Source organism: Peromyscus leucopus, chromosome 9 (genome assembly GCF_004664715.2).
Source record: "Peromyscus leucopus breed LL Stock chromosome 9, UCI_PerLeu_2.1, whole genome shotgun sequence".
In the NCBI taxonomy this organism is placed as follows: Eukaryota; Metazoa; Chordata; class Mammalia; order Rodentia; family Cricetidae; genus Peromyscus; species Peromyscus leucopus.
In genome coordinates this window covers 21,345,407-21,358,387 of record NC_051070.1, presented here as the reverse complement: position 1 = coordinate 21,358,387, position 12,981 = coordinate 21,345,407, and the positions used below count along the sequence as shown (strand labels likewise).

Sequence of the window (12,981 nt, the reverse complement as noted above, 5' to 3'; positions counted from 1 at the left end):
AGTGAGGCAAGAGCATAAAGTAAACATTAAATGCCAGGTGCCACGGAGACCACATTCAGTTAAATTTTCATTCAAAACTACATCTTTCATTCTGTGTTTTCCAGAAAAGAAAGGCCAGGGCAGAACAAGAAAGTGTTTCCACTGGCCTTTCTTTCTAGGTACAAAGACAATAGAATTCTCTTACCTTGGATTCTAGTTCCCCATATCTACCCAGCAAGGGAAATTGAGCAGATACTACATTAATAAATAGTAAATAGTAAGACTGAAAATTACATTAACAAAAAGAGAACTAATTTTTGAATGTATTGTTAGCATGTTCCATCTTTTTCACTTTGAAGACAAGAGGGAAAAGCCATTTTTATCAAGGAGTAGTGGTACTCCTTGTTTTTATACTAAAGGGAGAGGAATAAATATGATCGAAATACCTGTATTGCCATCACTCAGGAGGGTGAGGCAGGAGGATTGCAAGTTTGAGGTGTGTATAAACTACATAACTACTCCAAGCCCTGTCAGGGTACTTTAGCCTGAGTGTGTGTGTGTGTGTGTGTGTGTGTGTGTGTGTGTGTGTGTGTGTGTATGCTGGACAGTTTTATGTCAACTTGACACAAGCTAGAGTTATCTGAAATAAGGGAACCTCAATTGAGAAAATACCTTCATAAGATCTGATCATAAGGCCATTTTCTTAACTAGTGATTGATGGAGGAGGGCCCAGCCCATTGTGGATGGTGCCACCTCCGGGCTAGTGGTCCTGGGTTCTATAAGAAAGCAGGTTGAGCCGGGCGATGGTGGCGCATGCCTTTAATCCCAGCACTCGGGAGGCAGAGGCAGGAGGATCTCTGTGAGTTCGAGGCCAGCCTGGGCTACCAAGTGAGTTCCAGGAAAAGGCGCAAAGCTACACAGAGAAACCCTGTCTTGAAAAACCAAAAAAAAAAAAAAAAGAAGCAGGTTGAGCAAGCCAGTAAGCAGCATCACTCCATGGCCTCTGTATCAGCTCCTGCCTCTAGGTTCCTGCCCTGTTTGAGTTCCTGTCCTGGCTTCCTCCAGTGATGGACTACAATGTAGAAGTGTCAGCCAAGTATACCCTTTCTTCCCCAACTTGCTTTTTGGTCATGGTGTTTTATTGCTGCAATAGAAACCCTAAGACTATGTATAGTGGGTATACTTAATAATCAAAAAAGCCATTCAGGCCATTATTAGTAAAGACTGAAATGAATACACTTATTAAAATTGTGAAGGTCACAGCAATGTTCATCAAACTCCAAGGTGTATAGAGCAGAAATTCAAAGTTTTCTTTAATTTCTGATAGTTGTAGAAGATTCCGAAATTGACCAGTTGCCCACTTCTTAGGCAACTTGAAAAATTCTTGAAAGAAGTTAGCTAGGTATCTGTGGTAGTTTGAATAAGAATAACCATCACCAATTCCCCACCCACCATCAATCCCCCACCCACCACCAACCCCTCACCCACAACCAACCCCCCACATAGGTTCATATATTTGAATTCTTAGTCACAAGGATTAGAATTAGGAGATGTGGGCTTGTTAGGATAGGTGTGGCCTTTTTGGAGGAAGTGTGTCACTGCAGGTGGACTTTGAGGTTCAAAAGCCTATGCCAGGTCCAGTGACTCTCTCTTTCTGCCACCTGTGGATTAGGATGTAGAACTCTCAGCTACTGTTCTAACACCTGCTTGCAGGCCACCATTCTCCTGCCATGCTGATAATGAACTAAGCCTCTGAAGCTGTAAGCAAGGCTCCAATTGAATGCTCTCTTTTGTAATAATTGCCATGGCCATGGTGTCTTTTCACGGCAGTGTAACAGTGACAAATGAAATGATAAGTTGATATTTCAGGACTCTTTATACATAATAGTAATAGGTGCTCAGTAAACCATCTACTAAGTAACTAATAAGGTTTCCTTAAAACTCTATGTCACAACCACTGAGTCCATGTGTATAACTGCCCTGATATGCTAGGAGAGGGTGAGTCAGTTTTCTTTAATGGTGTAGCCACTGGTATCTCAACCACACTCTCGTGGAAGACCACAGATCCAAATGAATATGGGCGTCACAAAGAGAACTTGATGAGTTTAATATTTTTTCTAAAAAAGAAAACAAGAAAAGGACACAAAGTTGAATAGGTAAGGAAGGGAGATGGATCTGGGAGGAGTTGGGAGAGGGATAAATATGATCAAAATACACTGTATGAAATACTAAAGAACTCATTTTTAAAAGCTCTATTCTCTTAAACGATTAGGCTGTTTCAGCCAAACAGGGTATGACCAATATTGTTGCAAGCAGTTCTTGTGCATATAAAATTATGTAATCTGAAAGATTCAAAAGAAAGATGAATAAAACCTCATATCACACTTTGGCCAGATGATCTGCATGTAGCTTAATGTGACCCCTTACATGGTCTCCCATAATCATCTCCTAAGTGGCCTCTGGCTCCTTTTGCACTCAGCCCCACATGTGGAATAAGATCTAAGTAATTTCACAGAGGTTACTATACCCCTTGCTTAAAATTCTTCAATAAATCCCAAGAACAAGAGTGTAGATCCTTTAATAGGTTAGATGAGGCTGGCTCTGACTGGCTCCTCCTCTCTCCACAGTTTTCATTGGTAGGAGTGGATTTGTGGGTTGTTTAGTCTGGGTCTTCATTTCATTTTGTTTGTGTTTATTGGGTTGTGGCTTTTTAAATGTATTGAACTTATAGCAAACAAGAGTTGTGAGAGAATCTTCTCTCTGTGTGTATGTGTGTGTGTGTATGTGTGTGTGTGTGTGTGTGTGTGTGTGTGTTGCATTTATGGGGCCATGTTTGTGCATGTGTATATGGAGACCAGAGTTGACATCAGGTGTCTTCCTCAGTTGCTCTCCACTTGATTTACTGGGGCAAGGTCTCTTGTGGAACCTGGAACTCACCAGTTTGGTTGGTCAAGCTCACCAGTGTGGTGATAGTGTATTCCCGAATATATTGTGCACCCTAATAAATTTATCTGGGGTCAGAGAATAGAACAACCACTAGACAGATATAGAGGCCAGAAAAATGGTGGCACTCACGCCTTTAATCCTATCACTTGGGAGGCAAAAATCCATCCGGATCTCTATGAGTTCAAAGCCACACTGAAAACAGTCAAGCATGGTGACTCGTGCTTTTAATCCCAGGAAGTGATGGCAAAAAGCAGAAAGGTATATAAAGTGTGAAAACCAGGAACTAGGTTCGTTAAGCTTTTAGGCTTTTGAGTAGCACAGTTCAGCTGAGAGGCTTCCAGTCTGAGGAAACAGACAGGATCAGCTGAGGTATTGGCGAGGTGAGGTGGCTGTGGCTTGTTCTGCTTCTCTGATCTTGCAGCATTCACCCCAATAACGAGCTCCAGGTTTGTTTTTATTAATAAGAACTTGTAAGATTCGTGCTATACACCATCTTGCCCCTGGAAGCCCATGTTTCTACTTCCTGAGTGCCAAGATGAGAGACAGCCTTCATGGGCATACTGGAAATCCAGACCCCAGTTATACATTGAGCCATTCCTTTCTTTTTTATTTTGTTTATATGCTTTTGGGTAAAAATAGAATGGGGGTGGTGGTATAGTGATGATGCTGATGGTGGTGATAACAGTGGTAGGGATGGTGGTAGTAGTGATGCTGATATTGTCAGTTGTGGTGGTGATAACGGTGGTGGTGGTGATAACGGTGGTGGTGGTGATGGTGGTGTTGACAGTGGTGGTAGTTGATGGTAGTGGTGATGGTGGTGATAACCGTGATGGTGGTAGTGGTGATAGCTATGGCAATATTGGAAGTGGTGATGATGGTGGTGTATTTTTTTCAGTCAAATTTCAGCAAGACAGCCATTTCATAGAACTCGCTTTTGTCTTTCTTCACAAGCCAGCCTGCACCTAACAGGCTCTTCTCCCTCTTTCTTCACTACCCTTCCTCTTCTTCACCTTTTATCCTTCGGCAAGCCAAGAGGTATAGGGTTTTTACTTCTTGTATATCACCCTTTCTGACTTCTGTCATTGTTCCAGCTATCTTAATGATAAATGTTCAAGTTACTTTGTCATGATATTGCTTGTATATTATTCATTTTGGGGTTCATGTCAGATTGGCTCAGTCTGGCCCATGGTGTGAACTCAGGGGATTTTTAATTAATGAACAAATCAATGGGATGAATAGCTACAAATGGAGGGAAACCTGCAGGAGCCAAGTGAAGAGTCAGTGGCCTAAGGTGGCTTTCCAGATCTTTCTAAATAGCAGCATGGGCCACTTTCAGGAAATCTAGTGGCAAAGTCTATTTTGGCCTGAAGGGACATCTGCTTTGGAACTACTTAAGTCCTGTATGTGCGTACACTTCTACAAGCCAAGTATGGGGGCTGGAGAGAGGACTCAAGGTTAAGAGCATTCACTGCTCTTGCAGAGGACCAAGGTTCAGGGCCCGCCTCAGGCGGCATCACAACCGCACATCACTCCAGTTCCAGGTCATCTGATGTCCTCTCTGGCCTCAAAAGGCACCTGCACTGAAGGGTAAAGTGGGCCCTGTTACCTATGCTTCTCCAGGTACTATTTCTGTCTTCTAGAAATTTCTTCACATTTTTCTCCAGTGAAATCTTCTACAAGATTTTCAGTGTAGAAGCCTTGTGCCTCCTTGGTTAGCTTTATTCGTGTGTGTGTGTGTGTGTGTGTGTGTGTGTGTGTGTGTGTGTGTGTGTACGTATAAGCTACTGGGAATGGGATTTTTATGATTTCTTTCTTGGCAAGAAATACTTGGTGCATATGAAAGTTACATGCTTGTACATCTTGATTCTGTATCCAGTTTTTTTGCTTGCAAGTATTTGTCAGATCAAAGAGTTTTCCAGTGGAATCTTCAGGGCCTCCAAGAATTGAATATCTGCAAACAGTGGTAATTTCACTTCTTCCTGTCTTAATTTCACTTTTTATTAGTCCTGATTTATTGCGCTAGCTAGGATTTCAAACGCTATATTGAATAAGAGTATCAAGAGGGACAGGAGAGATGGCTCACCAGTTAAAAGCACTAGGTGCTCTTACAGAGAACCCAACACCAGCCTGGCAGTCCACAACCACCTATAACTCCAGTTCCAGGTAGCCCAACATCCTCTTTTAACCTCTGCAGGAACTGCATGCACACGGTGCACCCACCTACACACAGGCAAAATACCCATACAAATAAATAAATAATCTTTTAAAAAAGAATATAGAGTTAGACATCCTTTGATTTATAGCTTTACATGCCAATAAGCTTATTCTAGGTTGAAGATATGGTAAGTAAAAAAAGTGGACTTGTGTAATACCTATCTACACGTAGAGGACATTCTGCCTCAGCAACACACTGCACTGTAGAGGACTGGTGTCACCATTATCATCAGGCAGTTGACTGAGATCTGCAGCTCATTGTCACTGCTCAGCATTACAGACAGTATACTGGTATACTGTCACATAACACTAATCTGGGGAAAAACATCAGAATTCTAAGTTAGGTTTCCATTAAATATGTGCATACTGAATGTTTTTTGTGTTATAGAAAAGTTTAAAAAATATTTCTTAAGTTAAATGGTCATAAGTCAGAGGCCTGAATTTTCAGTCCCTAAGAAGGGGGGAAAAAACTCTCTCTCCAGACTCTAGTCCATTTTTGTACTAACACCATTTCATACAAAAGTACCAGACACATCTATTTTAATGCATGTAAAAATGCATTCAATACAGGTTCTTTGGAATAGAAAAAAAATCCCTAAGGACTTAAATACATATCAATAAAGGACAAGTTAAAAGCTGCAGCCCATCTGGACAATAGCACACCATGCAGAACATCGTGAAACTATCAGAACAGAGAAAGATCATTGCCACATGTCCATGTGTCACATGAGCTCTCACGTAAGTGCTTAAACAAGAGGGTTAGCTTGGAAGAGGCACAGCCACTGCAGAAAAGAGAAGGGGGTGGAATAAGCAATGCTTCGTGTGTAGAAGAAGCCCTGGATGTTGTTGTCTCCAGGAAAGGGTAGGGATTAGAAAAGGGGGATTCTAGCCGGGCATGGTGGTGCATACCTTTAATCCCAGCACTCGGGAGGCAGAGCCAGGCGGATCTCTGTGAGTTCGAGGCCAGCCTGGCCTACCAAGTGAGTTCCAGGGAAGGCGCAAAGCTACACAGAGAAACCCTGTCTCAAAAAACCAAAAAAAAAAGGGGGGGGGGATTTCTTCTTTATTAGCTACATTCTTGTAGTGCCTAAGGTTTTTGTCGTGTCTATGGCATTTTCAAAAATAAATCATGTGTGTTTATATATACAAAACAAAAGCTACCCAGAGGAAGTACGGGCAGAAGAGGAAGGGCGAAACCTGGCTTGCACTATCCACCTTACTCCCGGTTTCCTGTGCTATAACCCAGCAAGCCATTAGGTTCTGTAACATCCTAGTCGGAGTGGCACTGGGCCTTCTTTGGAATGCAGGAACTTCGAAGGCTGGAGACAGTGCTGCAAATAGTCCTCGCACCAGACAGACAGCTGTCCCTATCCAACACTCCCAGGACCTTACCTTCTTCATGAACTCTACTTGCACATCAGGCAAATCTTGCAGCATCTACGACCTTATCCCTTCACACTTAAAGAGGGCATTTATATCAGACTGCCCTATACAACTGTGGCTGTAAAGACAGAAATTAAAGAACTATCTTGTGAAAGACCTCTCTTTTGCAATGACTATCAGATTGCCTGTTAAGCATTCTTGATAATAAAAAGAGAAAAGGACCTGATTCAGCCTGGCCCAGCTGGAAGTTTACTTGGTGAGTTCTGCTGGTCTGGTGGCATGGCTCAGTGTCCTTCAGTCCCACAGCAGTGTGGAAAGCATTCCCCAAACTCCTTAAATGAAATTATAACAGTCTTCCAGCCAATCCATACCCAAGAGCCAAAGGGAGTAATTAAAGGAGTGAATGTTTTATTCTTTAGTGTTTAATAGAATACATAACAAGTCACATAATCAATGATTCATTACTTCACACACAGCAGGGAAACCAGTATTGAGTGTTTCCATTATACAACTGGTTGTGAATAGATAAAATAAAACATTTGGGTGGATGAAAGCAATTTCAAAGTTTGAGCATCTCTGAAAAGATTTCATCCGTGTGTTTTTGTTTTCCTTTTACTATAGAGGGGCTCTGATTCTTGGGTTTATGTTTTGTTAGAAAAGTCTGATATTATATTTTCCATGTACCCTTAGATTTTTAAGAAACAGCTCAAAGAGATGTATCACTTAGCAAATAACATTTTCAACATTTCAGAATCCAAATAATTATTACAAACAGGATTTTGCAAGTGCCCAGAAAATTTAATTTACATGTTCAAAATTCATAGCCATGGTGAATGTTTCAATCCTTTGTCATCAAATGGATATTAACAGTGGTAACTGGTGAATGTATTGAAGAGTTATACCAAAGTTTACCTGGCTATAAAGTCACAAAGACAGCATTACAATTAATGTCTGCACACTTAAAAACACATTCTAAATAAACAAAACTGGCTCGAAAAGAATTACAAAAAAAAACTTTAAGTGGCAAATATTCTTGGTCAACTGGTCCTTCCTCCTACCTACAACAGCATACTTTGTGAGCCTGTCTTCTGCTAGGATTCTTCCATCCTTGTTTAATGGGGCCCAGGAAAGAATCTTAAATCCTCACTTATTAATACTTTGAGATATGTACTGTCCAAAACTGTCACAAAGAAAAGTTGACTACAGCATAACTTAGTTATGGCTATGTGAAAACTTCTTCCAGGAACTATAGACTCTGAATAAGTCTATAGAATAAGAATACTGCATTTTATTCATTACTCAAGAGACAGATTATCCCAAATATTCAGATTTTAAATGTTTTGTAGTGATGAAAAACATAATAAAAATTGCAAGCAAAGTCTTGACTAAGAGTTTAACAATAAAAATACCAAGTTTACTATTTTTAAAATATGTCAGTTTTACAGTACTTGTAATTAAGACTGTAAAAGAAATTCTTAAGAAATTCACTTCCTTCACTATTTTTTTAACTATCTGCATTATAATTTATTTTACATGTAGGAGTACAAAAAATGATTTGAATACTAGATTGGAGTTCACCATAATTTGAAGAGTTAAAAAATTGTCAAAGCTTCGTCATACATGGCTTGATGTGATAACAGCATTCTATGGAAACTACAATAAAAATTAGAATACATTGTAAGCACTGCCAGTTTTCTCTGAGTATTTGCACATTATATATTTCCTCAGAGAAGCAGCACACACATATTGAAAATCATATATATATATGATTCTGCTTTTAAAAAGAAGACAATTTGGGCTAGTATTATCACTTTGCTAACAATTGAAAAACCTAAATAAGAAACACCAGAATAAAAACAGTATTAAAAGGGGGAAATTTTCTCACATCTTCAAAGAATATTTTCTTCTACATGTCTGAAAACTTAGAATGAATGTGGTTCATAATCCACATGTATTAAAAAAACAAACATCTGATATGCAAGCATGGAACATGTACCTATTTTTTCCAACCACAATGACGGTCAACACTTCTTTATAAAAATTAGTTATTAAATCTAATGTCATTCCATTATTGATCAGCATCAAATGGTAATTGGATCAACATATACAAATGCTTGCCTCTCTGAGATGGATTAATGCAGCCACAATTATTTGAATAGTTTACAACATTCTCCCAGGTCATTTCAAAGATATTTTTGAGAGCCTTACTCTATTTGGCATACTAATCAAATTCACAGGTGTTAATCAATACTTCAGAACATTTTATAAGCCTTAACGTTTTCTTCTAAAGCCCAAAGCCAAGGAGAGAAAAGTACCCATTCCGAATGATCCTGACTCAGTCACACTATGTTCCTTTCATAGAATAAGGTGACTACTCAGACTTCACTTTGGGCTAAAAAGTACAAAGTTTTCGTGTGTTGGCTTCAACAGCAGAGGGACAGTCACTTCCAGGGAGAGAGACTCATGTACTATTCCTAACACTAAATCCCCAGGCTTCAAAATTACAGGCCAGCCAGGTGTGGTGGGACACAAAAAGATGCCTACGTGTTCACGAGACAATTGAATCGTTTTCGAAGACACCATTCATAAGACTTGAGAGCAGACAAAACTTGAGCAGTTTCTCATGGCTCCTAAAGTTGTGCAGATTTGACGAGGGGGGATCAGAACTTCCATCTTGCCATCTGTCAGCGTATTTTGATCTGTTCTAAAGATGCTCTTAATCATCCATTTCTTTGTTAAGCAATCTAACAGAGTACCATAACATGGAGAAATCTACGACACTCACATTTGACCAGTGAGTGACAGTCCTAAATCATTTCAGGCTTGAAACAAAGGTTCTGGTCCATTTCCTGATCCACTGTCTAAAAACAAGCTCAAAACTAAAGTTAACACAACTTCCTGGATCCCTGCTTCCCTTTCTTCAAAACTGCAGACTCTGTACATAAAGCTAACATTTATTTTTTTTTTTAAAAAAAAAAAAAAAGGTAACTAACAAAAAACACTTAAACCTCTCCCAATTAAAATAAAAACATTATTGGATTAAAAATAAGGATAGCTTGAATACAGGTAGACAGATAAGTGACATATGATCAGTATACAACTAACATCTCAGCAAAAATGTATGGAGCAAACCCAGCCTCCTAGTTATGAAAGTTTTCCTGACCCAAGTTCACAGGCAAGGATATATGAAACTCACCAAAATGTGTTGCTTTTGTATATACACCATCAAATGCAAGTTACCAGGGGTAAATACAGTAAGTTTTATAGCGTTAGTAGATGAATTAAAAAACTAAATGATTCGTGTAAAATGTTTATATATGGTATATACAGATTGGATCACATGAGTCTGAGAATAAAACTGTCCCAATTCATAACATCTGCCATGGACACAGTGAAGTACAGTACAAGGTTCGTTTTTAAAAAGAAGGAAAAATAGTACTAATTTAAACACTTAAAACAATTCTTACAAAATCTTTTAAAACATATTTCAGAGAAAGATGATAAAACAAACACACACACAGAAAGGCTTCTCCATCATCACAGATAATTCAAAGGGTGCCTCTCAGCGGAAAGCAGACGGATTCACCTCCCTTCGGCTGTGGTGTACACAGGATACACGCTAGGAACTCATTCCACGTGAGAGTAAAGGCAAAAGGCAACCAGGGCTCCTGTTGCTGCTGCGTTTACCTGAAACGCCCTGTTATTGCTCACTCAGCTCACACTGAAGTATTTGCCTTCGTTTAAAAACATTTCACTTCACAGCTATCTACAGATGGGCGGCTCCCGGTGCTTACGTTTATCTTCAGCTCTGTCATTTGAAAAAAGAGTCCACTGAAACGTCAAACGAACGCACGAAAGAAATGGCGTTGTTCGGGTTTTCAGAACTGCCCAGCAGTCCATATTTGCTGGGCTTAGAGTAAAACAGTAATTTAAAAATAATGATAATAAGCGATCTTAAGTCTAAGCTAAAAGCAAACTTACTTTGCTTAAGTAAATAGGATTTTAAAAATGAGGAAATATAATCAACAAGAAAATAAACGTTCAAACCACTAAAACTACTAGGAAACTCTTTGGTTAGGTTATTACAAGTATTAGCAACTTAACAGTTTAGGACTCAAAATAGCTCGATAAACTTCCAGCTGAAAGTGGGACTTTTTCTAACCTGATTTAAAAAAAAAAATCTAAGTTTACACGTACTGTTTGATATTTTTAAATGTGCATGTACTCAAATGGATGGTACAGACTTCCAGCTTCCAAATAATAAATGAGCATGTCCTCTCCTCCCTCTCCGCCCTTCCTCCCCGCCCTTCCTCCCTCCCCAACCCTCCCACTAGTCCTAGACCTAAGGGCTGTATGATCCTCCTGCATTACTCAGTCTCTGCCAGTGACTTTCTGCAGCACTGGGGGCCTGGGCAGCCTCGCCTCCCTCCTCGGGCTGCCTGCTCCTTGCCTACAAGGGCTGCCTTAACCAATACAACCTAAAGCTCCGGCAAACAGCTGACGAGAAAGGGCGCCTCCGCAGGCAGGAGGATCATGGCTTTCTACAGTTTTAAGCCACAGGAGATCTATTGTGTAGGGAAAATAGGATCCTCCCCGTTTACCAGTACTAGGATTTACTTCTACCTCTTAACTTTTTTTTTTCTTCTAATCACTTTATTTACAGTCTCTGAACTGCCTCCATGGGGTCTTAATTCCAGCATTACAGTCTTCCATTCTGCCGTCTAAAACTTTATCTTTCTAGTGGGGAACAAGTCTTTTAAAACACTATCTCCACACAGCGCTCTCAGTTCTGATCTCTGAAACCACTAGGGAGTCAAGGGACTTAAGGTTTCAAAGCCTCCCACACTGCACGCTGGACACCGTCCAGTCGGGTCAGAACCATTCAGTCACTCCCAGGTACTTGGTGACTTTGCGCCCGCACTGCCCCACCAGCTCTGGAACTCAAGTACAATCTGGGGGGGGAAGGGTGGTTGGAGGCCAGGAGTGGAGGAAGCAGAGGTGAAGAAGAGCTACATCTGAGCACTCTCGGTTAGCGGGGTCCAAAGAAGACGAAGAAGCCCAGAGGATTTGTGGCTGCAGATTCTCAAGTGGGGAGCTGACGGGTCTGGGTGAGCTACTGAGGGAGAGACGGGAAGGGCAGAAGGAACCAGGGCACGAGGGGAAGGGGTCTAGGGCAGCTATAATCCTGTGCCCCCGCGTGGAGGAAAGGAAGTGGGCGCGGGAGTGGCCAGGGGTCTGGGGAGCTCACTCCCTGCAGAAGACGTACTCGGTGTAGCTGGTCCAGATCTTGTCCTCGCTCTGGTCGGTGCTGCTAGCAAAGGCGCAGGTGCCCGTGGAGCTGCACGCCACCATGTGGAAGCCCGACTCGGACAGCTTATCGAAGGCCTGCTCTAGGAAGTTGAACTTGAGGTAATAGCGCGAGGTGTAGCGCTCCGGGGGCCGGTCGGGATCCCGGCTCTCGTTCAGGGTGTCCCCAAACACCTCCTTGGCCAGCGACGTCTTGCCGCACACGGTGATGCGCGCCACCCGCCGGAACTTGGCGTCCGCCTGGGCGTCGCGCCCGATGGTGTAGGAGCCTCGGTAGCCGATGGTGATGTAGCCGGAGCGCCGGCTGCCGTCCAAAGACTGGGACGGTGTGAGCAGGGGCCCCGCCGCGCCCCCGGACGGGCTGCGGCTAGCCAGCTCCAGCGTGGGCGACGGAGCCCCGGCCGAGGCGCCCTCCTGCGGCTCGGTCTCCGAGTAGCCCAGCGGCTGCAGCTCGTCGCCCACCGAGCCCTCCTTGGGAACCCCGCGGCGCGAGTGCGGCGGCGGTGGCCCGGGACCCGGCTGCTGGGGCGCCCCGAGGCGACGCACGAGCTCCGGCAGCTCGAAGTACTCGGCCTCGCGCTGCAGCCGGCTGCGCTCGGGGAAGTAGTCCGGCAGGACGAGCTGCAAGTCCCGCAGGTAATCCAGGATGTAGCGGAAGAGGAAGCCGTCCCGATCCAGAAAGAAGCGGCCCTTGCTGTCCCGGGCCAGCTCCTGCGGCTGCTGCTGCGTGAACATACGCCAGAGCAGCGAGTCGGGCACGGACACCACCGTGCAGCGCCGGGTCACATACACCTGCCCCCCCACGTTCAGCTCCACGATGTCCGGGAAGAGCGGCGGCTCCGCCGAGGACGACGACGAGCCGCTGCCACCCCCGCCTCCACCCCCGTTGGGTAATCCTCGGGTGCTGTCCGCCAGAGCCATGGCCAAAGAGGTGGCCGGGATGCGACAGGGAGCGGGGTCGCGATCGGGAGCTGCAGCGGCTTTTATCCCGGGAGCCCTGCGCTCAGGCGGCCGCCACCGCTGCCGCCGCCGCCACCGAGAGCCGCGCGGTGCGAGCGCGCAGCTGTGAGCCCACGAGAGCCCCGGTGCGCTGCGCCCGCCTCGCCGCGCGCTCCAGGCGAGTGGCGGGTCGCGGCCCGCGCGCCGCTTAAG

General features: G+C 43.5%; 1 protein-coding gene across 1 annotated transcript; it reads right to left on the bottom strand.

The window, feature by feature from the left end:
- Positions 1–6,910: 6,910 nt before the first annotated feature.
- Positions 6,911–12,961, bottom strand: Kctd12 (potassium channel tetramerization domain containing 12). The gene has a single exon (XM_028864797.2). It carries the CDS (start codon positions 12,748–12,750, stop codon positions 11,767–11,769), a length of 984 nt encoding a protein of 327 aa, XP_028720630.1. The 5' UTR covers positions 12,751–12,961; the 3' UTR covers positions 6,911–11,766.
- Between the last annotated feature and the right edge of the window lie 20 nt (positions 12,962–12,981).

Excerpts from the sequence above, each read along its gene's own strand:
- Kctd12 (XM_028864797.2), bottom strand. The coding sequence starts at position 12,750 with ATGGCTCTGGCGGACAGCACCCGAGGATTACCCAACGGGGGTGGAGGC.